Source organism: Macrotis lagotis, chromosome X (genome assembly GCF_037893015.1).
Source record: "Macrotis lagotis isolate mMagLag1 chromosome X, bilby.v1.9.chrom.fasta, whole genome shotgun sequence".
Lineage (NCBI taxonomy): Eukaryota > Metazoa > Chordata > Mammalia > Peramelemorphia > Peramelidae > Macrotis > Macrotis lagotis.
The window spans coordinates 239549783-239576533 of NC_133666.1; the positions used below are offsets into that span (position 1 = coordinate 239549783).

At 38.7% G+C, this 26751-nt stretch overlaps 1 protein-coding gene across 4 annotated transcripts in view; it reads right to left on the reverse strand.

The window, feature by feature from the left end:
- Positions 1–22936, reverse strand: part of ZFYVE16 (zinc finger FYVE-type containing 16) — a 67059-nt gene extending 44123 nt beyond the window's left edge. Inside the window, exons 1-3 of one of the 4 annotated variants that reach the window (XM_074200033.1) lie at positions 22741–22936; positions 3330–3438; positions 745–2972 (exon numbers count right to left, since the gene is read on the reverse strand). In XM_074200033.1, the coding sequence (XP_074056134.1) occupies positions 745–2972; positions 3330–3399 (2298 nt within the window). In that variant the 5' untranslated portion in view covers positions 3400–3438; positions 22741–22936. Of the gene's footprint in view, positions 1–744; positions 2973–3329; positions 3439–6013; positions 6584–22740 lie in introns of those variants that run through there. The other 3 variants (XM_074200031.1, XM_074200032.1, XM_074200035.1) reach the window with 3 other exon arrangements.
- Between the last annotated feature and the right edge of the window lie 3815 nt (positions 22937–26751).

Consider the following 26751-nt stretch of genomic DNA (forward strand, 5'->3'; position numbering starts at 1 on the left):
AATGTTACAGAAAAAAGTTACAAAAGAGCAACATAAATTTCTGTTACCAGCAGACTGTCTATATTTTGTAAATGATTAATTCAATTAGAATACTGTGTTAATCCTCCAATCATTATAATTCCATCCCTATGGGAGACAGTCTTTTCTTTTTTCTATGACTGCACACTGTCGGTCAGCCCACCTTAAAAAGTGCCCTAATAATCACACAATTAGTATATTTTGTGGATGACACTCCTAACAAAATACAAGGCTCAGTTCCAGATTTGAATTATGGTAATACTGCTTAAGATGTCCTTGACCAAATCTTTTGACCTCAATTTGGGTCTCATTTTCTCAATCTGTAAAGGGAGTTGTGAAATAGACAAAATGTTCTTATGTTCTCTTGTACTTTTAAATCTATGCCTCTAGAGGAATTTACTTAATATGTCTGAAATTCATAAAAGCTATTTCTATTCCCTAGTCAAGAGAGGCCTTAACATAATTCACACATTCACATGTTATCAAAACATAAAAAGACCACAGGGTTTTGAATGTTTTCACAATAATCATTAGAAAGAATGAGGGCAAAGTGATACTACACACACACACACACACACACACACACACACACACACACACAATATATATATATTCCATCATACAATTATATTTTAGTGGGCAATAAGTTAAGCACTTTTCCTTATATAAGGAAGCTCAAAAACATGCTAACAAGGAAGAAAAAAGTTTTTAACTTTTATAACTTACTTTTCCACATGCTCGGCAATGGTGGCGCCTTTTGGTAAAAGTAAATTTGACTTGACAGTTCATACAGTTTGGAGCTTCTGAATCAGGAACCCAGGAAGGCTGTTTTTGCCCCAAAACCACACCTTCTTTACAAGTCTTTTCAGCTAAAGGAACAAGATCTTTGTTTGTTGGAGTGAAACTGTCTCCAGCTTCCGTGCTATTTTCAATGTCAACATTGTGGTTGATGTTAAGTTCAGTTGCAGTGTCCATAGAACAAGCTTCGGAGGCAGCAGAAGTTGTTACACTGGGTTCTACTTCTACTATATTCTGTGCTTTAGGCTTGCTCAAATCCTTTGGCCCCATTGTTCTTGATGGAATATTAATTAACTGCTTAGGTCTGGCTCCCCCAACATGTGCCATCTGACTGTTAATATCAGATCCAGACAATTCATTAACAACCTCAAGTTTAATGTTAGACAGCTCTGGCTGAACAGGAAATAAACCTTTTTCTCCTAGAGACATATCACTATTCTCTGATGCACACTGCTTAACAACTGTTCCAGAAACACTTGCAATATGAGAAATTCCACTCTTTACTACTTCTTTATTATTTAAGTATATGTTATTGTTCTTTTCACTATCTAGGTCTTTCACATTTATTTCATTCAAGTGAGAGTCCACATTTTCTTCATTTTCTTCCAAGGACTTTACACTAGTGGTCTGAAGATATTGCTCAGTTAGAAAGGCATCAAGTTCAGCATCACTAATCAGAGTGTCACTTGTTAAATCTTCATCAATATTGAAGTAATCTAATTCTTGCCTAATAGTACCACTACTTGAAAAAGTGTTACCTTCACGATGATCATGAAGTGATTTAATATCATCATCAGAATGCTCTATTTTGGAGTCTGTTGCAATAGAAAAATCAGTGTAATGATGTTCAGAAGGCTCACTTCTGCTAATCATCTGACCAAGATCCACCTTCCCACTTGCCAGATTTTCAACAAACATTTGGTCAATTATATTGGTATGTTCCTCTTGTTTAGAAGGTTCAGTGTCTTTAAATGGTTCCTCATCTAAAACAATGGTCTTGGGTATGTCTTCATGTACAGTTACAACATCTTGTACTATGCCATCAACTAGTCCCTTCTGAGACAAAATATCATTTTGATCTTCATTTTCAATTAGTGAGCCACACATAGACACAGATATTGGCAGGCAGGACAATGAGGATTCTACTTCTTTACTGGAAATATGCAAAGTGGCAGAGACATGTTGGATGATATCACTGCTACTTTTAAGGTCTAAATTGCATGAATTGTCTTCTACAGGTTGTTTTCTAAATAAAGGAACCCTATCCTCCTGAAAGGAAGAATCAGGTAAGCTATCTCGTGTATTTGAATCATTTATACCTAAACCTTCATTTTGTGGAAGATCACAACCTATAATATTCATGCTGTCTATTTCCTTGGACTCTGCTGTTTGATTTCTTCTTGCCACATTTACCTCCTGTTTTACTAAAGATTTATCATCAATAAACAACTCAAAAGGCAAGTTGTGTTTTTTGTCTTTGGAATCAAATGTTTTGGGATTCTGTTGTGTCAAGGCAAACACAGAGTTAAGGCCATGAGTTTGTTCTTGTTGATCATTTATCTTTTTATCTTCTAAAATTGCTGTGTCTATTTTTAAACTCAATTCTTTGGTTGCAACGTCTTCTAGTTTTTGTAATACAGAGTTGCCTTGGTCATTCTGTTTGTCTGAAACATCACCATAACCACTGTCTTCAGATGAAGCACAAATAGTAGCTGGCAAAACACATAAACCCAAACCAATCAATGAATCTGTATTGGCTTGGAAATTATCTGGCAGTAATGTTTGATTATCTTCATGAATACTTGTTACATGAACCAAATTACCCATATCACTGATAAGGTCACAGACTGGTATACCACATCGTCCCAGATTTGAAGGCTGGATTTCGTCTGAAGAGCCACCATCCACAGTTGAAAGAAGATCAAGTCCTGTTACATTTTTTTCATTTTGTATTGAAGAAGTTAATCCTCCAAGTATTTTTCCATTTGTTGCAGCCTGACTTGTCCCACAGACTATTTCAGAGGTGCTACCACTACTAAAACACTGTTGATCTTTGGGTACTGATGGAACTGATTGTGAGGAAGGCAATTCTGAAGAAATTGAACAGTAATTGGAATCATATGAATTTTCTGCCGAGTGGAAATGATCATGTTCATCTATTTAAAATGAAGACACAAAATTAAGTACATAATTTTTCTTTCTCTAAATAACTTTACCCATAGCCCCAAATCAAATGCAAAATCAAGGTGCTTTCAAAGATTAACATATTTGTTACATTTTCTAAGCTACCCAAATTAAACAAATTTCTATTTAGTTTTCACAACTTTTTCTTTAAATTTTACTGATCTACAAACTGCATTTAGCATAAGATTGAACTAAGATTCAAATGACAACAAAGTAAACTTAGCACAAAATTTGAAAACATAATTTCATGTAAAGAATGTGGAGAAGATAATTAAGAAGATAATTAATACTACCCCATTTCCATGGAATGGCACAAATGAAAAACAAACCTGTGCTCTGTTCAAAATCATCAAGGAGTTTATCCAAGTCATTGACAGCAGCTTTAAAATAACTGTCCATCCTAGTTGTCGTTTTAATAAGATTTTAACACTCTTGCACCTACCAAAAAAAAGTACAATATTAAATTTACAAGTATTTATTGCACATATGTTGTACAAAAAGTAATATATTTGGTGCTATGGAATAATTGTTAAAAGCCATCTGACTCTGACTTTGAAATCTAGTTAAAGAAAATATATATGTGTATAATATGAAATACATATGAAAAACATAACTGAAACAGTAAATATAAAAAGATGTAGTACAAATTGAATAAATGCTTATTATTTCCCAACCACTATTTTGATAGGTCCCAATACTGATGTTCCCCACTGTCAGTCACTTGCAAAAGCACTGAAGGATGTAACATGAAAAGGAATTATTATTCAAAATAAACCTCCAAGGTTCTATAACTCAAATCACCTTTTTCTCATTTACCTCACTGACCCTTAGATTAAGCACAGCATTCTGACATGGAAAGGAACTTAAAAATAATATAATCCAACACAGTTCACTCTACAAATGAGGAAATAAATGAAACCCAGAAGTCAAGTTGCCCAAGGTCTAAGAGAAAAAAGTGACAGGGCTAGAATCCAAGTCCAATTCTCCTGACACCAAATCCTTGACTAACTCATTCTTACCACATTTATGACTCAGTCAAGTATAGTTTTATTCTATTGCTCCTCTAATTTTCCACTACTACCAGCTAGCTAATCCTAATCCCTGAGTAATTCCCACATCCATTATCATTGTTCCTGTTTAATCTGTTAAAAATTTTGCTGGACATATATTACTACAGGACTCTACTTTTGCTTTCTTCTGGTAACATGAATTCTTAACCTTTGAGGGGCAGTTAAGTGGCACACTGGATAGAGCACCAGTCCTGGAATCAGGAGGACCAAAGATCAAATCTGGACTCAGACACTTAAGAATTACCTAATTACATGATCTTGGGCAAGTCACTTAACCCCACTGCCTTGCAAAAAAAAAAAAAATTCTTAAACTTTTGTATGTCATGAACTCATTTGGTGGAGTCTATATACCATTCCTCAGAATAAAATGTTTAAATGTGTGAAGTAAAATACAAAGGATTACAAAGAAAAAGTAATAATATTGAAAAAGTCAACAAATTTTTTTTAAAGTTTATGGATCTCAGTTTAAGAACCTTTGGATTAGACAGTTGTTGAGGGTCCATTCAACTTTAAAATTCTGTGTTTTATTTATTAAAGATAGGCATACATTGTCCAAGTTTTCATGAAAGGAATAAGAGGAATCTGCAAACAGGCAAATGAACTTGACTAAAATTCCTGGAAAAATTTTATTAATATTATTTAAAAGAAATAGCTAGAAAACAAGACATCCAGTGAAGATAGTAGAGCAAAACCAGGCAATGGTTTAAATTCTCCTGGCTTTCCCTCAGAATTAACATGAATCAAGCCTCTTAACAGATTTTTGGAAACACAGAACCCACAAAAGAGCAAAGGGGAACATCTCCCAGCAAGTTCTGGAATAGACAGAGAGCAGAGACCCAGCCCAGGGCAGGGTGAGGCTGGAGACTAATCTGAGAATAGCAGGGAAGTATATGCTGCAGGGCAGGTGGAGGAGAGCTCCATGTCTGCCTCCCAGACATATATCTGGCCAACTCAGCAGGTCTGGAAGATCCAGAACCAGGAGCTCCCATGTTTTCTGCTTAGTCCTCCTGTTTCCAACTGAGCCCCCCTCACCCCATTCCTGTGAGAAGGCTGGATGTTCTTCAGAACAAACAGAACTAGCCCAAGTGTTCCCATGTTGCCCCAAGGCCCCCGGGACAGCAGATCTCCCCTAGCTCAGACTATGGATTACCCGAAGAGTGTCTTTGTCCTTTCTAGCCTGAGAGCCCAGCCCAGATTGTGTGAGAACAGCCCAGATCCTGCCCCAGGATTAGGGAGTGGGCCACTGACACCAACAATACAGACAATCCAAAGAAAGTTCCTGGCATCCCTTACTGGCTGTCCCAATGAGTAACCCTCTGGAGTTCCTAACCCCAATGAGCAAGGCCTCTAGGAATCTCAACACAGAAGATCTGCAAATCAGCCCAAAGGGCCCAAAATGGCAAGAGGTCAATGCAAGCAGGGTCTATTGAATGTTACATTGAAGATAAGGGCAGTAGCTCAGATAGGGATGGAGTTTGAGAGGAGAATATGAATTGGTCTTCAGTACAGAAAGATTTCTTAGAAGAAAGCAAAAAAAAGTTTAAAACTCAAATGGGGAAATTGAGAAAAGAAAAACAAGAGAAAATATCATACAACAAGAAAGTAATCCTTTGAAAATACAATTGATCAAATGGGAAAAAAAGATTAAAAAGTACTTCAAAAATAGAATTGACCAAATGGAAAAAGATACAAAAGGTAAATGAAAACTTTTCTCTAAAAAAACAGATTGGAATCTATGGAAACTAATGACTTCATAATCCGGCCTCAGACGCTTAATAATTACCTAGCCATGTGACCTTGGGAAAGCCCTTAACCCCATTGCCTTGAAAAATCTAAAAAAAACAAAACTATATTAGCAAGCCTTTTTTCTTAAAGTCCTTCAACAAAGACTTATTTTTTCTTTTATCAACTTTGTTAATTTACTGAAAATGAAGTTAACCAACCTCAGTTATTTTAATTTACATTTGTACTATTATTAGTGCTATCGAGTATTTCGGTATGACTGTTGATAGTTTTCATTTCTTCATTGAAAATTGTTCCTATCCTTTGGGAAGATAGTACAGTTGTATGGATTCAAAGTTAACCTTGAAAGAACCAACAGAATAAGTAATTAGTAAATCACTATAAATTGGGAAAGTTCTCTAATATCTGTTATTTAACATTTTATCAATTATTTGGATGAAGGTCTGGATACCATACTTAACAAATATGCAGATAACCAGAAGTTGTAAGTAATAACCAAAAGATGAGAGAATAAGAATCCAAAAAGATTCTGACACACCCAAAAAATGGGTCAGATAAAATATGATAAAATTTAATAAAGATCAATGTCAAGTTCTATACTTGGCTCAAAAGATAATTTTTTTAGGTTGGGTTTTTTTTTGCAAGGCACTGGGGTTAAGTGACTTGCCCAAGACCACACAGCTAGGTAATTATTAAGTATCTGAAGCCAAATTTGAACTCAGATACTCCTGACTCCAGGGCCAGTGCTCTATCCACTGCGCCACCTAGCTGCCCTCAAAAGATAAATTTTACACATAGAAAATAGGAAAGACATACCTAACTGTTTGTCTGAAAAAAATTTGGAGATTTTGGGTTGCCAATTTAATATGATTCAGCAGTCAAAAATAAAAAAGCAGAAGCATTCTTAAACTTCAGGTTCAAGCATAGGATTGACAAAAATTGGAAGACAGCTTGGAGATTACTAAGTACAATATTACTCATTTTATAGATGAGCACACTGAGGTCCAGAAAGGTTAAGTGGCCTGCCCAAGATCTCATAGATAATAATAACTAAAAGGGTGGGGATTCAATTTCAGGTCCTCTGTGACATGATAACCCTTCTGAGCTTTGATAAAGCTAGAGACAATGTACTATATGGATATAGATATAAGATTTTACGAAGGATACTACTTTTCGCAGCAACCAGAAGGTAATTAATATGATGAAGGGACTGGAAATTTATGAGGAATTAAGTATGTTGAGTCTAAAGCAGAGGGAAGCAAACACAAAAGTTAACAACATTGCAGAGAGCAGTTGAAATGTAACTGGGAAACACTCAGCAAAATAAAACTTATAACAGAACTTAGATAATGCTAATATGTGGTTTTTCTAAGTTGATATGTGACCATAAGGATCCTTGGATTCAGTTTAGTGGAACCCTGTTTCTATTTGATTTAGACAGCACTGGTCTAAAGCCTTTAAAACTTGAAGAAAGAAGGGAACATATCTGTTTTTAAGTATTTGAAAGATAGGTGAAGAGAAGTTAGACTAGGTCAAGAGAAAGCTGGATGAAACTTCTGTTGGGGATGGTTTCAAAAGGATTTTTGGTCAGGTGTGTACTTTTTTTAAACAGAACTGACATGTAGATGCAAATTTTGAAATGTTGTGATTCTGTCACTAACTAAACTGAGGAACTCCTAGGATACTTTTAGTTCTGAAATTCTTTAATTCTGTACCTGTCTAGGTAATTAATCCACAAGTATAGTTTGTATCCCCATCTATGTATTCTGGTCCATGTCTTTTTACAAGTACTCCAAAGATTTTTCTTAACACCCTGATAAAACTTCCCCTGGGTCTTAGAATATTTCATAGTTAACCAGTGCAATATTCTGGGTATTTACCGTTCTTTTCCAGCTAGACATCTTTTTAAATAAAATTTTTATTAGTTTCTGTTTATATATGGCATGTATTTTTCCCTTTCCATAGAGCCAGCTCATTCCATAGAGCCATCTCATATAATAGAAAATATTTTTAAAAGGAAAAATAGGAAGAAGATAAAGTCGGTAAGATTAAACAATATAAAAAAAAAATCTGAAAAATATATGCAATGTTCCACACCCCTGGGCTCCCCTTTGCAAAGGAGTTGGGGGGAAGTATCTTTTCATATCTTTTCTGTGGAGCTAAATTTATTCTTTTTAATTTTGTAATATTTACTTTCAGTTGGTTTGAAACTGTCATTTCTATTCATATCATTACAGTGATTATGTTGTTTTCTTAATTGAGTTTATTTTACTCTCAGTCCATGTAAATCTTTCCCTGGTTCTGCATATATTATTTTCTCTCTACACCAGTTGATATGTCTTCCCATGATTCTCTGAATTCATATTCGCCATTTCTTAAATTTCAGTAATATTCCATTATAATTAATGTACCATATATATATTCTAAATGGCATCTTATACACAATTTCTCACATACAGGTCATCACTGGTAATATGATGCTTATTCATTTATATTTTTCTTTTCTTTTCTTTTTTTAGGTTTTTTTGCAAGGCAAATGGGGTTAAGTGGCTTGCCCAAGGCCACACAGCTAGGTAATTATTAAGTGTCTGAGACCAGATTTGAACCCAGGTACTCCTGACTCCAAGGCTGGTGCTTTATCCACTGCGCCACCTAGCCGCCTCCTCATTTATATTTTTCATTTGGGTTACCTATAATTTTAATTTTTCTACAATGGTGATTTCATACTGTGCAACCATGAAACATCATCTGGAGGATATCAGTATGTTGGCAGCAGAGAACATTTTGGGATCACTTAAAGTGCAGTTTTCCAAATGGGATCCAGTTCACTCTCTTTTATTCTGGGACCAGTATATTATCCAGCTAAGGTGAAGATTACACGTACTGATGGACTAAGTGAGTACCCAACCAAATGCTTGTCTTATGTAGCCAACAAACATTCATTACCCACTTAGTTTTTGTTTTGAGTGACTAACTCATTGAGAAGATTCTATGCTATTCCAGAGTTCACCTCATCCACAAACAGGAGAAGCTGGAAAATCTCACCAACAATAAGCAATCTAAAGATTGGAATTTTACATTCCCCAACTGACAATATAGAGTATTTGCAAAGGCAATTCTCAAAGAAAGTCACATGAAAAATTGCTCTATATCATTACTGATTAGAGAAATGCAAATTAAAGTATCTCTGAGGAACCACTTCACACCTCTCAGATGGTAAATAGGACCAGAAAGAGTGTTGGAAGGGATCTGGGACACTAATGCATTGTTGGTGGAGCTGTGAATCAAGCCAACCTTTCCAAAGAGCAATTTGGAATTATACCAAAAGAGCAATAAAAATGTGCACACCCTTTGACCCAGCAGCACCATTACTGGGCCTGTATCTTGAAGAGATCATGAAAAGGGGTAAAAGCCCACATGTGCAAAAATATTAGTAGTAGCAAAGAACTGGAAATTGAGGGGATACCCATCAGTTGAGGAATAGCTGAAGATTGTGGCATATGTATGTTATGGAACACTACTGTTCTATAAAAAATCATGAAAAACCTGGAAAGACTTGCATGAATTGATGTTGAGTGAAATGAGCAGAACCAGAAGAACATTATACACCTCAATAATAACATGGGGTGATGATTAACTTTGATGGATTTGCTTATCCATCAGTGCAATAATCAGGGAGAATTTTAGGGAACTTATGATGGAGAATAACATCTGTATCTAGAGAAGGAACTGTGAAGTTTGAACAAAGACCAAAGATTATTATGTTCAATTTTTAAAAGATGTCATATGCATTATGTAATTTTGCTATCTCTAATGTTTCCTTTCTTCCTTTTGGATCTTCTTTTCTCTCAACACATTTAACTTTTATCTATACATATTATGGAAGCAAATGTAAAGACTATATCAGAGTGCCTTCTGTTGGGGGGGGGAGGGAAGAGAGGGAAGGAGAAAAAAAATTTGTAAAATTCAAAACCTTGCCAAAAAAATGACTGGTAGAAACTACCACTGTGTGTAATTGGAAAATAAATAAAAATTTATCTAATTAAAAATAACTAAATTGGATTTTTATACATGGTTTGCAGTATCACAGTACACAAAGATTTCATTTCTTGCCTGGTTGGATACTGACAAAAGTCAAAATGACAAGACAAAATAAAACAATGATGATCCATGCAAAGGATGACCTTGGGTCATCTATGTCTGACCAACTTTAAGCAACTCTACATCACCTGCTTTAGCCACCTTCATGACCATTGGAACAAACTGTTCTCATCTGCCCATTCTGCCAAGGGTTGGGAAAAGGGAAATTTTTTGGGGGGGGTCACATGATTGGGGGTAGACATTCCCCTGACTTACTGAGGGGTTTGAGATCTGTCAAAACACCCTGGACTTCAATAACTTTGGGAAAAAAAGAGGCTTGAAGATTTTGTACAACTCTGCCGTACTTAAATCCAATTGACACACAAGACAAAAATACTAACCCATGATGCTTTTAACATGATCATAACAACGCCTCTCTGTGCCCCCAAAATAATTAGCTTGGGGGGAAGGAGGACCTGAATTTAAATCCAGACTCAGACACCAAGGTTGTGTGTCTTTGAGCAAATCACTTAATGTGTTTGCCTCAGTTTCCACTGCTGTAAGATGAGAATAATAGTGCCTAAATCCCTTGTTGTGAGGATTTTATGAGACACTTGTAAATTGTTTTAAATAAAGTAGGCAATTATCTCATTACCTTTTCCTCCTAGAAAACTCTATGCCTATAAGTTATAGGCAAGTTGCAGTTTCCACGAAGAGAAAATCCTCCAGAGGTCCAGACCAATACCCTCCAAATGACAAGAATTACTGTCAAGTTTAATTTGAAAGTGGTAGTCAAGCAAACAAACAAGCATGTAGTAACCTCACATGACTATGTACCAGGTAATATATGGAGGGCCAGGTATACAAATACAAGCAGGAAAAGGAACCTTGCCCTCAAAGACCTGACATTCTAACGGTGGACCACATAAAAGGAAAAAAAAAACTGGGAGGGAAGGGGTAAAGGTGGAGGAGCATGGTGGAGAGAAGTCTAGGGAATCAGCAATGGAGCCCAGAGAGGGCTGAAGACATAACTGGTTCTGTCAATCCATTTTTCATTTTGAAAATGATTAATCAGAAATGACTGAAAGGGCAGAGTGTACTGCAGCATGAAGAGACTGCTGTGGCAAGGTAAAGAAAGTTCAGAGTCAAGAGGAGAGCCTAAAAAGGAAATGGTACGAAGGATTCAAATCACTCTGATCCTAACAATATTTCTGTAGGATTTTTTTTTAATTTTTCAAAGCAATTTTCACCTACTATATTTATTTAATCTTCAGAAATACCCTGAGAGATAGTAAAAATGAGCATCATTCTCATTTCCTAGCTAAGAAAACAAGAACAAAAAAGTTAAAAAATGACAAGTAAAATAAAACAACTAACTGGTGATTAGAACCCAGAACTCCTGACTCTTGGCCATACTTTAAACCATTCTTTCCCAAAACATATTCAAAAATAAAAAATTCTATTAATAGTGAGTCCTAATTTTTACAAAGCACAATCCTCATACCAGTAAATAAACACTAAATGACTACCATATGCTAGGCACAGGAAACACAAAGAAACACAAAGAAAGGCCACAAAGTCTAAGGAGCACATAGTCTAACTAGAAAGATGATATATAACTATGTACAAATAAGCTACACATAGGAAATAAACAACAAAGGGAAGGCGCTAGAAGCAGGAGGAAAGGAAAAGTTATATATATATATATATATATATATATATATATATGTGTGTGTGTATATATGTATATATACGTATGTGTATGTGTGTATATGTATGTATATATATATATATGTATATGTATATGTATATGTATATGTATATGTATATGTATATGTATATGTATATGTATAGGGAATTTAAGCAGGCACTTAAAGATAGCCAGGAGACAGAAATGAGGCAAACAATTCAGGCATTCAGGAATGTCCAGAATTGTGGAGTTTCTTGTTCAAGGAACAGAAAGGAGGCTTATGTTACTGGATCACACAACAGTGGTATAAGAAGCCTGGAAAGGTGGGAGAAGAGGAAGGTTAGGAAGGGCTTTGAAGTCAGAGGATTGGTATTTGATCCTGAAAGTGATAGGGAGCTACTAATAATACCTCCTTTTTATAGATGAGGCAACTAAGACATAGAAAGTTTAAGGGACTTGATCACAATTATAAAGAAATTAAGATTCGATTCTGAGCTTTGAACTAAGGGATCCCAACTTCTGATGACTTTCCACTATATTTCATACTGTCTCTCTTTGCCAGACACGATAACAATGACAAAAGAGATCATTATTGTTGTTTAATTTGCAGGAGAAAAAAATTAGGTGTTTTTTGACCTCCAAACTATGTAACAAGTCAAATAACTGATCATGGTCAACACACGTTTATCGGGCATTATCACATCAATATTCTTTTGTGAAGTATTCTCTGTCAGTAAAAAAATTACCAATTTTGAATTGCCATCAAAATTGAAAATTGTAAGAATGGGAAGTCAGGGCAGAATAATATTTCTTTATCAAAATGAGTAGTATAAAAGACTAAAAAATTTACTTAACTCCATAACAATTTGTCAAGTAAATGACCAGGTATAAAGCTTACTAAGTTAGATTGAATCACTGAAAGTCAAATTGTCAGATATTTTCAAGAAATGGAGGTTTTCCTGTTTAGAAGTTTGGATGGCAAATATGGTACTTAAGGATAGGGCCAAGAATCAGACCTGTGATTTTATTGTCATTAAAAACTTCCAGGTGCAGAGGGGTGGAGCCAAGATGGCTGCAGGAGAAGAGGTTCTCTCCTAGGTGCTCTCTCAAAAATATTTTAAAAATCTTAACATTATGACTCTGACTAAATTTTCGAGATACAAAAGTCACAGAAAAGATCCAGTGAGGCAATTCTCCAGTCCAAGGTAACCTGGAAAATAGTGGGAAAATTCTGTTCCACAGAGTTAGAAGGGCAGCCCACCAAAGTGAATAAACTTTAACATCCCAGAACACCCCAGGGCTCCTGGGAGCCATGGCTCATGGCAGCAAAAGCAGTTTCCTGACTTGCACCCCAGGGAGAACCAAGCACCACTTGGAAGATTAGCAGGGAGACCTCTGCCAGAAAGAGCAGGAAGCCCAGGCCCTGAGGGCAGTCACAGCACTCAGAGAACTCAGCACAGCTGAGACGTACAGATCCAGGAAACTGAATCAGGCCCGTGGAGCCAGCAAGCAGGAGCCTCTAGGCAGCTGTGCCCTGAGTACTCAGCCCGCCGAAGGTAAAGGAGTGGAGGTCTGTCCTCTGTCCCTGGATCAGGACTCTGGCCACATTCAGACCCTGATCACAGTCTAGGGCCCCCATAGAACAAGGGCCCGTGGCAGAGTAGTGCACCTTGTGATCATTCACAGAAGAGGAGATTAATCCAAGCCTCACACACTGAGGTCCTTGTGGGGGAGTCCCAATAAAACTCAGAAGCTCAGGCAGCACCCAAAAACAAGGCACAGGCTGGGGAAATGAGTAAACAGGGAAAAAAAAAAAAAAGGAACCTGACCATTGACAAATACTTTGTCTATGATCCCAAGGAGGATCAAAATACTCAATCTGAAGATGAGGAAGTACAAACTTCTGTATCTGAAGACTCCAAGAAAAATAGAAGTTGGGCTCAGGCTATGACAGATCTCAAAAAAAGATTTTGAAAATAAAGTAAGGGAGACAGAAGACAAACTGGGAAAATAAATGAGAGAGATACAGGAAAAAACATGAAAAAGTCAACAGCTTACTCAAGGAGATCCAAAAAAGTGCTGAAAAAAATAGCATGTTAAAAACCAGCTTAGGTCAAATGGATAAACAGTTCAAAAAGTTACTGAGGAGAAGAATGCTTTAAAAAGCAGAACTGGGGGGGAGGGGGTCAGCTAGGTGGCATTGTGGATAGAGCACTGGCCCTGGAGTCTGGAGTACCTGAGTTCAAATCTGACCTCAGACTCTTAATAATTACCTAGCTGTGTGGCCTTGGGCAAGCCACTTAACCCCACAGCCTTGCAAAAACAAAACAAAATTGGCCAGATGGGAAAGGAGATAAGAAAGCTCTCTGAAGAAAACAAATCCTTCAGATACAGAATGAAGCTAAAGGAAGCTGAGGACTTTATGAGAAATCAAGACACAATATTTCAATACCAAAAGAATGAAAAATTAGAAGAAAATGTGAAACATCTCATTGAAAAAAAAAACAACTGATCTGAAAAACACAATCAGGAAAAGATAATTTAAATATTATTGGTATACCTGAAAGTCATGATCAGGAAAAAAGCCTTGACTTCATTTTTAAAGAATTCCTACAGGAAAATTGCCCTGATAGCCTAGGAGCAGAGGGGGAAAATAGAAATTGAGAGAATCCACCAATCGCCCCCAGAAAGAGATCCAAAAAAAAAAAAAAAAAACAACCCAGGAATATTATAGCCAAGTTCCAGAACTCCCAAATCAAAGAGAAAATATTACAAGCAGCCAGAAGGACACAATTCAGATATCCTGGAGCTGCAGTCAGGATCACACAGGACTTAGCAGCAACTACATTAAGGGTTTGTAGGGCTTGGAATATAATATTCCAGAAGGCAAAGGAGCTTTGAATGCAACTGAGAATCAATTACCCAGCAAAACTGAACATCCTCTTCCAGGGGAAAAGATAGACTTTCAACGAAACGGGGAAATTTCAAATTTTCCTTGTTTGAAATGACCAGATTTGAACAGAAAGTTTGACCTTCAAGTACAGGACTCAGGTGAAGCACAGACAGTAGAGGAGAATGGTAAATTATGAGAGACTTAATGGTGATGAATTGTATGTATTCCTGCATAGAAAAATGATACTGATAATACTCATATGAACCTTCTCATTGTAGAAGGAGCTTTTATAGATGAAGCACAGGAGAGAGCTGAATGTGAAGATACAGTGTAAAAATGGAGTCAATGGCTAAAAGGGAAATGTACGGGAAGTAAGTAAAAGGAGAGGTGGAATAGGCTAAGATATTTCATATAAAATATTTTTTTGCAATGATATGGAGGGGGGGAAGGCAAGAGGAAGACAAGGGGGAATGAGGGAATCTTCACTCTCATCAGAAATGGCTCAGAGAGGAAACAGCATACACACTCAACAGGTTATAGACATCTAGAGTAAAAAGGAAAGAAGGGGGAAGGGTGGGATGTGGGTGATAGAGGAGAGGGTAGATCAGAGGAGAGAATAGTCAGATATAACACATTTTCTGTTTTACTTTTTACAAGGTGCTGGGATTGGGTGGCCTGTCCAGGACCATGGGGTGGGGTGGTTGCTGGGTCTCTGGGGTGGAATATGGGCTTGGGGCCTCTTGGCCTCAGGGCTGGTGCTCTGTCCACTGAACCACTCAGCTATCTTACAGCACATTTTAGAAGGACAAAGTGAAATGAGAGAGAAAATAAAATATATGGTAGTGGGGAGGAATGGCTGGAGGGAATTACAATCAACAACAGCAACTGTGGAAAAATATGGAAGTAACTTCTGTGATGGACTTATGATAAAGAATGTGATCTACCCAAGACAGCTGATGGTATCAAAACACAGACTGAAATAATTTTTTTTCTTTCTTTTACTTTATTTCTCATGAAGTTCTATCTTTTTGTGGGGGAGGGGGTATTATGTTTACTCACAAACAAGAATATTTTAGTAGATGTATAAATAAAGTCTTATTAACAAAAAAACCCAGGAGGGATGAGAATTCAGGGAAGCATAGGATTTGCATGAACTGATACTGAGCGAGATGAGCAGAACTAGAAAAAACACTGTACACCCTAACATCAACATGGGAGTGATGATCAACCTTGATGGACTTGCTCATTCCATCAGTGCAACAATCAGGGGCAGTTTGGGGCTATCTGTGATGGAGAATACCATCTGTATCCAGTGAAAGAATTGTGCAGTTTGAACAAAGACCAAAGACTATTACCTTCAATTTAGGAAAAAAAAAAACACAACTTATCTTATTATATGATTTTACTATCTTTTATACTTTATTTTTCTTCCTTAAGGATAGGATTTTTCTCTCATCACATTCAACTTAGATCAATGCATACCAATAGAAAAAATGTAAAGACTAAACAGACTGCCTTCTGTGGGGGGTGGGGGCAGAGAAGCAAGAATAGGGGTAAATTTATAAAACTCAAAGTAACTAAAATCTTTCATTGAAAAAAAAAATTCCAAACTAAGAAACTACCTTTTCCAATTCAAGTACACACCCATTACAACTTCTGATCTTAGAACTACCTAGAGAAATTGCCTGAGAAGGTATAAAGTGGCCAAGAACACATAGGCAATTTATGTCAGCGGGTAGGGACTTAAATTCAGGTCTCTCTAGCTGTAAGGTCAACTATTATACCACTTTTATGGTAAAAGTAAACAAGAATCATTTATAATTAGCACATTTAAATTGTGCATGTTCCTGTTAAATGAAATGGCTTAAAGCTTTCACTTTAAAAAAAAAAAGTACAACTAGAATCAGAATCAAAACTTGAGGAAAAAACTTTGAAATCTCTTCATCAAATTTTTCTATTAAAAGTCTGATGAACAAGATCTATAGTATATAGATACAAATATATAAGACCAAGAGTCATTTCCCAATAGATAGTTGGTTTAAGAAATGCCAAACTATCAATCATCAAATAATAATACACCAAATAAGTAAGAATGAGAAGTGTAAATAAAAATCACTCTGAGGTTTTACCACCTCATTCAGCAAAATAGTATAGATAATAAAAGAAATAATCAATATTTGAAGAACTATAAGAAGATGAACACACTAATTCACTTGGGGTGGAGATGTAAATGTTTGTCTGATATGCTGGAAAATAACTTTGGAATTATGCTAAAATGTCTACAAATTGTCCATAACTAAAAAGTCTACAAATGGTTTATAATTTTTGACCCAGTAATAGCACTATTGGATATATTTACCAAGGGTCAAAAAGATCACTTAAAGGTCCCCCAAGGTTATTTTTAATTAATTAATTTTAATTTTAAAGATTTTTTTTTTAGCATCCAGAAGACTAAGTTACTTGAACAGGTTACACCTGTCCTAAATTATGCTTCTTTTAATGCCTAAAATAGACACCCCCAAATCTTATCTTTCTTCCTCTCTGAAGCCTCTCCTTATCTACCCAATTAAAATTCTACTTCCTTCAAATTTCTCACACCATATGATCATTATCTCTTTTTTAAACTTTATTATTCTATCCCTTATATTATGGGTGTACAACCTTTGAGCTTTTCTGGGTGACATCACCCAACAAAAACTTGTCAGGGTCAGGTATAGAATTTAATATTTGTTTATGATTACAATGTAACTCATATTACCAGTAAATATATTAATAAAAATTCAATAACACAGCATATATAGGCTTTGAGGGCTATGGATTGGCACATTATGACCTACTGGTAAATGCCTTTTCGTTAATTATACATTTATTGTGGTAGTAATAACTCAATAGTGCTTTAACATTTACAGAGCACCCTGTCTACAACAACTTCATAAGGTAGGTAGTAGAAGAATCATTACCCTTATTTTACTTTTTTTATTTCATTTTTTTCAATTTAATGCAAAGATAGTTTTCAACATTCAACTTTTTTGTAAGTTTTTGAGTTCTACATTTTTCTGCCTTTCACTCTTCTCTACCCCCCTCACCATGACAGCAAGTAATCTGATATAGGTTATACATGTACAATCATGTTCCACTTTAGCTGTGCTATGAAAGAAGAATCAAAATTAATAAGGGGGAAAAATAAGAAAAATAAAAAAACCATAAAACAAATTTGTAAAAAGTGAAAAAAAAAAGTATGCTTTGGTCTGCATTCAGACTCTACAGTTTTTCCTCTGGATGTGGATGACATTTTCCATCACAAGTCTTTTAAAATTGTTCTTGGTCACTGAACTACTCTTAATCACTACAAAAAGAACTACTAGATGATATTTTGTATATATGGGTTTTCCCCCTTTTCTATGATTTCTTTGGAATACTGATCCAGTAGCAATTAGTTTTATTTTGCAAAAGTATCTTGAAAGTATCTTCCTTTGTATCCCTTATGCCTAGAAGAGTGCTTTGTCCAAATTAAGCATTTAACATTTTTATTGAATTGTTTATCCTTCCACAAAATAACCTTTTCCAGACTGCTTTGCTTTTTCATTTCTGATGTTTAGCTTTTTCCTTCTCTTCTCTCACCACAAGTTAATTCAAGTAGCTTCTAACCCTTTTTTATTTTATTCTTTCTAATGTACTAATGGGCTAAGAAAACAGAAAAACAAACCTAAAAGAATTACGTGCAAAATGACAAGAAATATAAGCTGAGTGAGAGCCTCTCCTAGGAATAAAATTTCAGAACCTAATAAAAGAGCTTTATTAAATTTATTTTGGCTGATCACTATACTTTTCAGTTTACTTCCTGGTACTCTGCTATGTTCCAGAAAGGTGAAGTTGCCTAATGGCTACCTTTTAAAACTAGTAGGTATCATTACCTACTTAATTTACTTGAAAATTTATACTTTAATCTCCAGAATTCCTTCTGATCTCCTTATTTCTGTCAGATATGAAGAATTATGAATTTGTTTTAATGTACTATTGAAAAACTTCTTTGCAGAATTACAGAAAGTATATATAAAAAGTCTATTACATACCTAACCTAGAGTTGATGGGATCACCAAGTTAAGCAGTATAGAGGAAGAAGAGAAGACAGTCCAGGACAGAACCCTGAGAAACCTATACTTAGAGGATAAACTCTGGAAGAGGATCCAGCAAAGGAGTCAGAGAAGGAACAGTCAAATAGATAAAAGGAGAACCATTAGTGAGTAATGTCCTAAAATACTAGAGAAAAGAGTATCAAGGAGGAGAGGGTGATCAAGATCAACACTATTTAAGGATCCAACAAGGTCAAGGGAAATTAAAGATTGAGAAAATGTCATTGAATTTTGGCAATTAAGAGATCAAGAGTAACTTTGGAATGAGCAGTTTCATTGGAATAAAACTGAAAAGTCAGATTGTAAAGGATTAAGAAGGGGGTAAGAAGAGAGGAAGTGGAGGCACCTATTATAGATGACTTTTTTAAGGAGTTTAACTACAAAGAACAGAAGAAATAGACAATAATGGGAAGCTGGAAAAATCAAGTAAGAGTTTGTTTTTTTAAGAACAGGGAAGGGGGTGGCTAGGTGGTCTAGTGGATAAAGCACCGGCCTTGGAGTCAGGAGTACCTGGGTTCAAATCAGGCCTCAGACACTTAATAATTACCTAGCTGTGTGGCCTTGAGCAAGCCACTTAACCCCATTTGCCTTGCAAAAACCTAAAAAAAAAAAAAAAAAAAAAAAAAAACAGGGAAGAAAGAAGCATGTTTGTAAGTAGTAGGTAATAGTCAACAAGGAGAATAGCATATCTCATTTTATTATGCTCTAAAAACAGAAATTTTTTTTTTAAATTGAAGATCTGTGGTGACCCTTCATCAAGCAAGGCTATGGAACTACTTTTTCAAAAGCATGTGCTCACACCATTTCTCAATGTCATAATTCACAATATTTTTAACTTCTTCATTATTGTTATATCTCTTATGGTGATCTTGATATTACTATTATAACAGTTTTGTGGCACCAAGAACAGGGCCCAAATAAGACGGCAAATTTAATCAATAAATGTGTGTGTATTCTAACTGCTCCACCAACTTGGTTGTTTCTAATTGCTCTCCACTGACCTCCCTATTCCCTGAGCTATAATAATATTGAACTTAGGCCAATAAATAACCATACAGCGACCTCCAAGTATTTGAATGAAAGGCACAGCCAAAAAAAAAAAAATGGCACAGCCAAATAATTAGGCAAATTTCACTATTACCTTATTTTAAGAAACTGCCAAAGCCACCCCAACTTTCAGCAACCCTCATCAATCAGCAGTCATGATTGTTTACCAGCAAAAAGTTTATAACTCACTGAAGTGATTAGCATTTTTAGCAATAAAGTATTTTTAATTAAGGCATGCACATTTTTTAAGCCACAATACTATTGCTTGTAGTAAAAACACTTTTAAAATGCATGGGAAATGAAAAAATGTACATGATTTGTTTTATTTCAATATTTGCTTTACTGCAGTGGCCTGAAATCAAACCCACAATATCTCCAAGGTATGTCTATAAGGTAGACTGTGGTGATGCCAAAAGAGGCAATCTTTCAGAGGAAATAGGAATGATATGGGATCTCTTGAACAAGTGGTTTAAAATGTACATACGTGGGGCGGCTAGGTGGTGCAGTGGATAGAGAACTGGCCTTGGGAGTCAGGAGTGCCTGGGTTCAAATCTGACCTCAGACACTTAATAGTTACCCAGCCGTGTGGCCTTGGGCAAGCCACTTAAAACCCCATTGCCTTGAAAAAAAAAAATCTAAAAAATAAAATAAAATGGACATACATGATTAATTATGAAAGTACAGTAGTATAATTAGACTTCCAAAAAAATCAATGTGAAGCACACAGAAAAGAGATAAGCCAATACTGAAGAACAGGTATAATTCAGATATGCTGAGAGAAGGTTATTCATGCAAGGGAAGAAGCAAAGTCATAAAAGTAGGACTGAATATGATGAGAACAGTTTGATTCAATACCACAGTATTTATTAAATGCCCAATGTCATTTGTGCAAGAAGCTCTGAGTGAGGAACTCCTTGTACTAATGTAAAACTACACTTGCTCCTCAACTTAAAGACTTCAGAGAGTTATATTCACAGTCAGTAGATTTAGGACTTGCTAAATGATTCATCCACCATACTACGTTGCTTCTTGGTGCTGGAAATACAAGGATAAGAAAATATCACCCTGCTTTGAAGGAGCTTACATTATACTGGAGAGATGGGTATATGACTACATAATATGTGCCAGTTAGTACAATATGATTTTAAAAAGAAAGTGCTAATATCTGGTAGGAGGTACCTGAGCAACACTTGGAAGGAAGCTGAAAATTCTACAAGGCAGAGAAGAGAAGGATTTATAATTCAAATGTGGAACACCACTGAGCAAGGACATGCATTCAAAGGAATGGGGAAATGCACTAAAACACACTGAGTTTTTAATCCTATTTGTAGGGATGATTTTAACCTAAAGTATTGGATTTTACATCCCTATAATAATATATTTTATCTAATTAGATTTGGCCCATCATTGGTTTCTTCAGGGCTTTTTAATGTACTGATGTAAAGGCACAAATTAGCTATTCTCAAATTAGTGTCAACAATTTTATAAGCTTGCCATCTAACTTCATCAAAGTCAGAGACAGAAGCAGAAAGGTTCAGTGCAACTCTAGATGAATCCATGCCGAAATTCAAAAATATAAAAGTCATCAAGAGAGTAAACTAAGAAAGAATGAGGAAAAGACAAATAAATACCATAAGATTTACATGGATTGGTGGAAACAGCCTGATCTTAAAATGCAGGTTCTTCTACAAAAATACAACCTCAAACTCCCAGATTCAATCCATTTTTAAATTCAATTATATTTATACTTCACATACCCATGTCACCAAATCCAACTTTGGCCCAAAGCCTCCCTCCCTTGCCTACAGAATAAAGTCAAAAAGTCTTAGACAACAGAAAGATCTTTAAAATCTGACTGCGACACTCTTTCAATACATCCTGTTTTGCTCCACTCACAAAGATATGTTTTTTATGTCACCATTTACATATTATCTTGATTCTCGGCTCCATACCCTTTTTCGTGTCACTTCCAGCATCAGGAAAAGAAAGCTGGAATAAGAGTAGATGGGTGGGATGTGGCCACTAAGATGGGGGAGCCTTACATATCAAAGAGCTCCGGTGTTTAGAATCACAGGATTTCAGGGATCCAGGCCAACCCTCTCCGTTTACAGATAAGCACTTTTTATGCAAAGTCACAGTTAGGAAGCAGAACGGGTTAAGCCCAGACTGCCAATCCTTTCTCAGCACCCAGTGCACCACACGGCCGTGAGCGGCGGCGCTGCCATGCCCGCCCTCGGCCGCCTGCCCAGCTTGGGACTGCCCGTTTTCAACTTCATGTTGCACAAGTGAAAACACGCGGCCGAGGGCCGTTCCCGAAATAAAGGGGCGTCCGACCCAGCTGTGTGCAGACTGCTTCCCCGCTCCACACCGCTAACGCTCAAAAACTTCCTCTAGGAAAAGGTCCGGGGGGGCCCGGGAGAAGCTCGGGGGGCGCCCGGGGGGCCCGGGAGAAGCTCGGGGGGCGCCCGGGGGGGCCCGGGAGAAGCTCGGGGGGCGGGGGGGGCCCGGGAGAAGCTCGGGGGGCGCCCGGGAGAAGCTCGGGGGGCGCCCGGGAGAAGCTCGGGGGGCGCCCGGGGGGCCCGGGAGAAGCTCGGGGGGCGCCCGGGGGGCGCCCGGGGGAGCCCGGCGGGGCGCTCGGGGGAGCCCGGGGGGAGTCCTGCGGGGCGCCCGGGGGGAGCCCGGCGGTGGCGGCCACACAGGGCATTTGGGGCGGGTTTTAAACGACCCCCGAGAGCATCCCCAAGGTCTGACCGGCGGGGCGCCGTGACCTCTGCGGTGCCGCGGACTCGTGAGGAGCCTGGCGAAGCCCCGGCGCCCCGCCGGGCGTTGGGTGCAGGGAGCCCCACGCCGGCTTATGGGGGAGCCGCGGCGCCGCCCCCAGCCGCCTCTCGGGGGCCCCGACCCGGACCAAGTGAGCGGCGGGGGGAGGGGCGGGCCGCCTCCGGCCGCGGTTTTCCTTCGAGCCGGGGCCCGGCCCCGCCGCGGCGCGGGAGGTGGCGGGGGTTGGTGAGCGAGGAGCCCCCGGAGCGGGCCGGCTCGGGCCCGAGGCCGCCGCCCGCCCGCCCGCGGCCCGCAGCGCCTTACCTCCTCCGCTCAGCCCCGCGGAGTCCGGCCGGATCCCCGCCGAGCGAGGCCAGGAGACCAGCGGGCGGGCGGGGCGGGCGGGGCGGGCGGGGCCCAGCCGGCCGCGGCGTCCGCTCCGGGATTGTTTTCGCCGGATCCCGACAGGAATCGAGCCCCCCCCCCCTCGCGCAGGCGCAGACGCTCCGGCCCGGGGCTCACCCCGGCTCGGCCCTGCCCCCGGGCCCGGCGGCTCCTGCCCGCGGGCGCCGGTGAAGGCCGAGCTCGGCGCGCCCCCGCTCAGGCGCGCCCCCGCCCCGGGGCCCCGGCGGGGCCCGAGGCCGCGGGGGTCATCGTGGGGGAGCTCCCACGGCGGGGGGGGGGGGGGGGGGGGCGACCACACGCGCACCGAGCCCAAAGCAGGGCGAAGTGCCCGGGCGCCAAGGAGCCGCCGCGCGCCCACGGCAGAGGCGCCCCTCCTTCCCGAGGGCCCGGGACGCCGCCTCCCTGCCCGGAACACGGGCTGCGCCCGGTGGGCAAGGCCGCCCTTAAACTGCCCACCGGAGGAAAAGGATAAGCCAAGATGAGCGTGGGCACAAGGCCCCGCCGCAGGCCCGGCAGCTGCCAAGACCCGGAGCGACCGCACAGCCGGCGTTGGGCTGCCCACCCGAGCTGGTGGCACCAGCCGCCCAATAAACTGCACATTCCAATAAGTCCTTACTCGGCATTGCGTCAGAAGGAATCTTGGTTTTTTTTTAGCTTGAGATCCCAAGTGGGTTTTAGTTGTTCAGAAATGGGCAAGTCATCCCATTTCCCTCACAACGTAAAAGATGGCAAACCCTGATAAAATGTGTAAGCTTTGACCTTAGACAGCGGTGCCAAAGTACTTAGCAGTGCAAGTTATGCCATTGCCAACGAATGAAAGGGGGAGGCTAGGTGGCACAGTGGATAGAGCACCGGCCCTAGAGTCAGGAGGGCCTGACTTCAAATCTGGCCTCAGACACTTAATTACCCAGCTATGTGGCCTCGGGCAAGCCACTTAACCCCATTGCCTTGCAAAAACTAAAAAATAAGTCAATAAAAAATTTTTGAAAATGAAAATGAATAAAAGAAAAAGCACTTACTATGTACCAAGTCATTCATTATACAGAGAGCTGGAGGAACAAAGGCAAAACTGAAGACAGTTTCTATTCTCAATTAGAAGGTCAAAAAGAAACAAATACAACTTTCAAAGTCATGTCGTAAAACTCTAAGATTTCATCTCATAACAAAGAAATAGGTAAGGATAGCAAAAGATGAGAATACTCACTATTCAAGGAGTCATGGAAAGACAGGAATATTAATTCATTGTTAGTCAAAGTATGAATACTGAAAAAATTTAGAATAATATAAATAAAAAGGCTACCATTTCCATAACCTTTGATCCAGAGATTCTATTGCTTATACACAGGTCATTGATTAAAAGAAGAAAAAAGAAATACCTCCATATACACAAAATATTTTTTGTGGTGGCAAAGAACTGGAAGCAAAATGGATTCTCATAGATGGCTCAACAAATTGTAATACATGGATGTAATGTAATAATATTGAAATATGTAAGAAACAACAAATATGTCAAGAATACAAGAACATAGATTATAGAGAAACATGGAAAATTCACACAAACTGATAAAGCAGAGCCAGGAATATAATATTACATTGACAACAATAATGAAAATGGAAATAAAAAAAACAAACAAAATGAAGTTGCAGAATTATAAAGAATAAGTTTATTTGGTCTGAAGAAAATATAGGAGAAAGCACCTCCTCCAACTCTTTTACAGAAATGGGAAGTTGAAGAGTGCAGAACACAGTACATCTCTTGAATGAAATTCAACAAAAGCAACTGAGGTACATTTTCTTAAAGTAAGATAACAGTTTATTAACAGAGCAAAAAATCTGTTAATAAAGTAGGTAAAATGACTGCTGCAATTAGGTCAAAAGACCTAAGCATGGAATAAACAAAATAGATGGAGAAAATAATGCAATTGGTTACAAGATTGGCAGCCTCAAAGCCGGTGAGGACAATATGATTGGTTACATTAAAAAACATGAATCTATGGTGCAGCTAGGTGGCACAGTGGATAGAGCACTGGCCCTGGAGTCAGGAGGACCTGAGCACAAATCCAGCCTCAGACACTTTAAATTACCTAGCTGTGTGGCCATGGACAAGTCACTTAACCCAAAAAGGGGGGGTAAAGCAAGAACTATGAATCAATAGTCACATGGAGCTAATGACCACCCCTCTCTGTCTTAGGGGAAGGCTTGATTGATTTTTAGAACCCATATCTAAGGCTATTGATAGTGGAGCATCCATGATGAGTTTTCTGGCTGCTAGGACCAAGATAAGACTTTCTGTACTTGGGCAAGGATGGACAGTGTATATCTTGTGGAAATGAGCCAGGTCAGCTTGTAGGTCTTCAAAGAAAACACACTAATGTTATAGAGGTCAGAGTTATGAGGACTAGCAAGTTTCCTTGACATAAAGTGATTTGCTGGTAGTATTGAGATAATATGCTTTGAATTAAAATATTTCATGAAAACAATGAACTTCTTATCCTCAGAGTTTTCTTTTTGAACTTCTTCATTCAAAGAAAAGGACTTAGGTTGTCATAATTATTATGCATCAGAGAATTACCCAGTATAGACTTGGGTAGATCCACATTTTCTCCAAGTACCATGCCATGATATCTGACATTCCTGTTGATAGTCCTGAAGAAGCACCACCACATCCTAAATTGTCTTCTGACTCTTCAAAGATCAAATGATGTTTTTACACAAATAAGACAGTATTTGTAAAGTATTTAGCATAAGACTATCACATAGTAGGTGCTTAATAAATGCTTGTTCTGTTCCCTCTTTCCCTTCCCTTTCACATGACTTTAGACTATTTTATTCTTAGCATAGAATCATTGGTCTATAGAAGGAACTCAGTGGTCATCTAGTCCATTTCCCCTAAGTCCTCCCAAGAAGCAGCAGCTGAGGGAAGTTAAGTGATTCATATTTTCCAAAGACTGTAGATTTATGTGTAATAGAGGAATGGGGGAGGGTTCTGTCACGTGTTGAAAACCTGGGACAAGATCTCCCCACATGGAGAACCTGGGAAGCCTGCTTCTGGAAGAATCTGGATGACATGTAACAGAAGTTCCTTAGAGAAACAGATCATGGAGCATGCGCAGACATTTCATAATCAGTTCCAGGAGGCCAACATGTGTTGAAGAGGAGGTTCTTTGGTCCACTATCAAGGCATTTAAAAAGGCCCTGTCTCTTTGTTTCATTCACTTCTGGGAAACTAGGATTCATGTTATCCAGTTAAGGAAGCAGAGTCCCAACCCTAGGAGTTTCAAGAGATCTGAAGAGTAAGTCACAGGATTCATGAGTCAAGGAGTCCTGGACAGAATCTATGTCCCAAGGAGCATGGAGCAATCAGTGGAAATGATTCATTAAACAGAGATGCTACCCTAGAACATGAACTGAACTGAACAGATCTTATTTCCCATTTAGAAACCGAGGTGGTATAAAGGAAATAATGCCCCAGTAATATTGGGAGAAAAATGTATCTATGTTTACAATGGCTGATCCTTTGAAGTAAACTTACTTTTAGAAAAATTAATTGATATTAAGTGGTTAAATGGAAATGGGGCACTAGTCACCTGGCCCTAACAGTAGGACTCAGACAGGGGCTAGCTAAAGGCAATAGAGAAAAAGTCAACCCAAGGCCATCCTGGTACCCCAAGAGGAGAAATAACCCTTATGGTCTTGAGAAAGTAAGCTGGGGCAGTGGTTAGAGCACTAGCCCTAGAGTCAGGAGGACCTGAGTTCAAATTTGGCCTCAGATGCTTAATAATACCTATAACTGTGTGACCTTGGGCAAGTCACTTAACCCCATTGCCTTGTTTAAAAAAACAACAAAAAAGAAATATCTCATGTGATCCATTTTACAAAAAGGGACGATGAGGCAGACTGTGACTATGTTTTTATCAAATACAAAGTAAA